The 3,640-nt window shown below is 51.3% G+C and overlaps 1 protein-coding gene across 1 annotated transcript; it reads right to left on the bottom strand.

Annotated features, from left to right (window-relative positions):
- Positions 1 to 245: 245 nt before the first annotated feature.
- Positions 246 to 1,784, bottom strand: LOC117940349 (zinc finger protein 34-like). The gene is made up of 2 exons (XM_034865663.1): positions 1,639 to 1,784; positions 246 to 1,546 (listed from the first exon to the last, which is right to left on the bottom strand). Exons 1-2 carry the CDS (start codon positions 1,782 to 1,784, stop codon positions 292 to 294), a joined length of 1,401 nt encoding a protein of 466 aa, XP_034721554.1. The 3' UTR covers positions 246 to 291.
- Positions 1,785 to 3,640: the final 1,856 nt, after the last annotated feature.

Genomic DNA, 3,640 nt, shown 5'->3' with positions numbered 1-3,640 from the left:
TATTTTAACATAGGGGGTCTATACTTATGCCCCTGTATTTTAACATAGGGGGTGTATACTTATGCCCCTGTATTTTAAGGAAAACATTTATTTATTTATGAAACATTATTCATTCACAAAGAAAATTTGAATCCTCAAAAGTTGGATATATCCTAATAGTTTTTTTAATTAAGGCATTAAATCAATTTCCAAAAGATGATTTTTTCTTTCCTCTTTTTAATCAACATTAGCCCGGGGGGGGGGGGGTAAACTCATACAAGCCTCTGTGTTGTCATCATTGTGGTATGGTGGTCAAGGTCCCAGTGCAGCGCCGGCCCCCCCGTGGCTCTTCATGTGTGTTTTCAGACAGTGGCTCTGCGTGAAAGCCTTGTCACAGAGTGAACACCGGTACGGTCTCTCCCCGTTGTGGGTCCTCATGTGAACCTTCAGATACGCTTTCCGAGCGCACGCTTTCCCACAAGTCACGCACACGAACGGTTTGACGCCTGAATGCACCGTCACATGGTTATCCAGGTGAACCTTGCGTTTGAAGGCCCAGCCGCAGTCCGGGCAGCTGTACGGTGTCTCTCCGGTGTGGATCCGCATGTGAGCCCTCAACGGCGCCCTGGTGCTGAAGCCCCGGCCGCATTCCCCGCAGTGGTAGGGCTTCTCGTTGGTGTGCATGCGCATGTGGATCTGCAGCTGCTTGCTGGTCATGAACATCTTACAGCAGACGTCGCAGAGGTACGACCTCTCCCGGTGCGTGTGGATCTTCTCGTGTTGTCTCAGCGTCCCCGGGAGTTTGAACCGACTCCCGCACACCCGGCAGCCGTGAGGCCGCTCCCCGGAGTGGGTCAGCCTGTGGCGGGACAGGGACCGGTAGTCGCTGAGGGTTTTGCCGCACACGCCGCAGATCTGCTTCTTCTTGTAGGCGGGAGCACCCGAATCGTGGAGCTTCCGGTGTTTCTCCAGGGACGAACCCGACGGGAAAACCTCACGGCAGACGTCGCATTGGTAGGGTGTCTCCCTTGCGTGGGCAGCGGCGTCCTCGCCGAGGCTGAGGACGCTGAGACAAGAGTCTCCGTCAGGTTTGTGGGAACTTTGAAGATGATGCTTCGAGGCCTCCGCCGACTCTGAGCGCTCTCCGCACACGCCGCAGAGACGCCCTGCGTCGTCCACGTGCGTCCAGGCGTGTCTCACCAACAGGACCTCTGATCTGTGCTGAGCTCCACAGACGTTGCAACAGAAGACGTCATCGCTGGTCTTCGACTTAGTCTTAACACCAGAACGCCTGGCCTGTTGTTTCTTTGTCTTCTTCTTCTTCTGCCGCTGTCTGGGGACACTTCCTTTCAGCTTCACGTCGTCCGGTTTCCAATCGTCGTCCCCGTCATTCGCTTCTTCTCTTTCGCCATCACCGTCGTCGCTGTTGTTCTCTTTCCTTTCAGCTAGCGCTGATGTCCCACGCTCCTCGGCGTCAGCCTCCTCTGTCCCCATGTCTTGTTTTTGCGACGCTGAGCTGACGTACAGGACGTCTCCTCCGCTGGCGTCCACCTCCTGAACAGGGTCGCTAAAGGACACAAAAAGGGGATGAGGAGTTCAAAGATGTCTTTATTGTCCACTGACGTCTCTATTGTGACCTTTTCTTGTCATTTGAGTTACCTTGTTTCAAGTCGGGCTTCATCACACGTCACCGTGGCAACAGTGGACAGAGAGTCGTCCGTGTCTTTCGTCTGTGGAGGACGAATCTCGTCCTCGCCGGCCCGAGATCCCTTTAGTATTCGGAAAAATGAAGAGGTCGGATGCATTATTATTATTATTATTATTATTATTGTTTCCACCGGAGCTCTAGCATTGATTAATTGATAATCAATTTGAGTTCAACTGAGTTATTTTTAATGAAAAAAAGCAGTCAATCTTGTGTGATGAGAGTGTTCCTTCTCTTCTATGTGACAGTAACCTGAATGTCTTTGAGGACGTCGTCTTGGGGGACAAAGAGACACGTTTCAGAGACCGGACAACGGACCCATTCATCCAGAAAATAACCGCAGATCAATCCGAGACGGAAATAATCGTCGCTGTACTAAAATTGACTTTCAAAATTCTTTACAACAGCTTGAAACTGAATCTTTTTGGGTCTCCAGGACCAGACTACACAAATCTAATCAGGGACGGACGGACGGACGGACGGAGGTGTGTCTTCACCTCTCGTAGTTTGACGTCATCAACAATCACTGACCACTGACCACGTCTGGGACGCATCATGGAAGTCTGACATGTCAGAAGTTTTTTTTTCCAGAGCGTTGTGTGGAATCAATCATGTTATTTTGGGGAATTAAAAAGAACATTGATATAGGACAACATGGGGACAACATGGGGACAACATGGGGACAACATGGGGACAACATGAGGGCAACATGAGGGCAACATGAGGACAACATGGGGACAACATGGGGACAACATGAGGGCAACATGAGGGCAACATGAGGACAACATGAGGACAACATGGGGACAACATGGGGACAACATGAGGGCAACATGAGGACAACATGGGGACAACATGGGGACAACATGAGGGCAACATGAGGACAACATGAGGACAACATGAGGACAACATGGGGACAACACGGGGACAACATGGGGACAACATGAGGACAACATGAGGACAACATGAGGGCAACATGAGGACAACATGAGGACAACATGAGGACAACATGGGGACAACATGAGGGCAACATGAGGACAGCATTAGGGCAACATGAGGACAACATGAGGACAACATGGGGACAACATGAGGGCAACATGGGGACAACATGAAGACAACATGTGGGTTAAAGGATAAAAGCCCAAACTACAACAATGGACAGCATGGACATACGATAACTAACAACTACATGTGACGCGTGCCTTGAGTCTGATGTAGACCGTTGGATCCGGTCTCGTGCGCCCGATGTTCTGCTGGATCTCCTCCGCCGTCAGCGCCGGGAGCTCCAGCCGCAGCAACCTCCGTCTCCGGTCCGCTTTGAGGACGTCAAACAGCCTGTCCTCTCCGGACAGCTGAGGGAACCTGGACCTCAGCAGGTCCAGAAAGTCCGCCTCCTGCAGGCCTCTGGGACACGTCAGCTCCCGCATCGGACACCTCTGAAGAACTGGGGAGGAGAGACAACGTTAACCCCCATGTTGTCCCCATGTTGTCCCCATTTTCCCACATGTTGTCCCCATGCTGCCCCCATGTAGTCCTCATGTTGCCCCCATGTTGTCCCCTTGTTGTCCCCATTTTGTCCACATGTTGTCCTCATGTTGTCCCCATGCTGTCCCCATGTTGTCCCCATTTTCCCACATGTTGTCCCCATGTTGTCCCCATGTTGTCCCCATGTTGTCCCCATGTTGTCCCCATGTTGTCCTCATGTTTAGTGGTTTTATGTTTTTAGACCCCACTTTTTGCTCCGACAGTTGCTTGTTTGGACTTGAAAATGTGAATGCTGGAAAGCGTTTTTGTGTTGTTATGGTAACAGAGGGTGCTGGAAGGTGGAGCTGCAGCACCCCCGAGTGGCCAAGACAGAGTGCTGCGCTATCTACAGTGTAAGCAAAAGAAAAGCTTACACACACACACACACACACACACACACACACACACACACACACACACACACACACACACACA

The sequence above is a fragment of the Etheostoma cragini genome, unplaced genomic scaffold (genome assembly GCF_013103735.1).
Source record: "Etheostoma cragini isolate CJK2018 unplaced genomic scaffold, CSU_Ecrag_1.0 ScbMSFa_2242, whole genome shotgun sequence".
Taxonomy (NCBI): domain Eukaryota; kingdom Metazoa; phylum Chordata; class Actinopteri; order Perciformes; family Percidae; genus Etheostoma; species Etheostoma cragini.
Note: the sequence above shows the minus strand (reverse complement) of the source record. Positions and strands in the feature narration are given on the sequence as shown.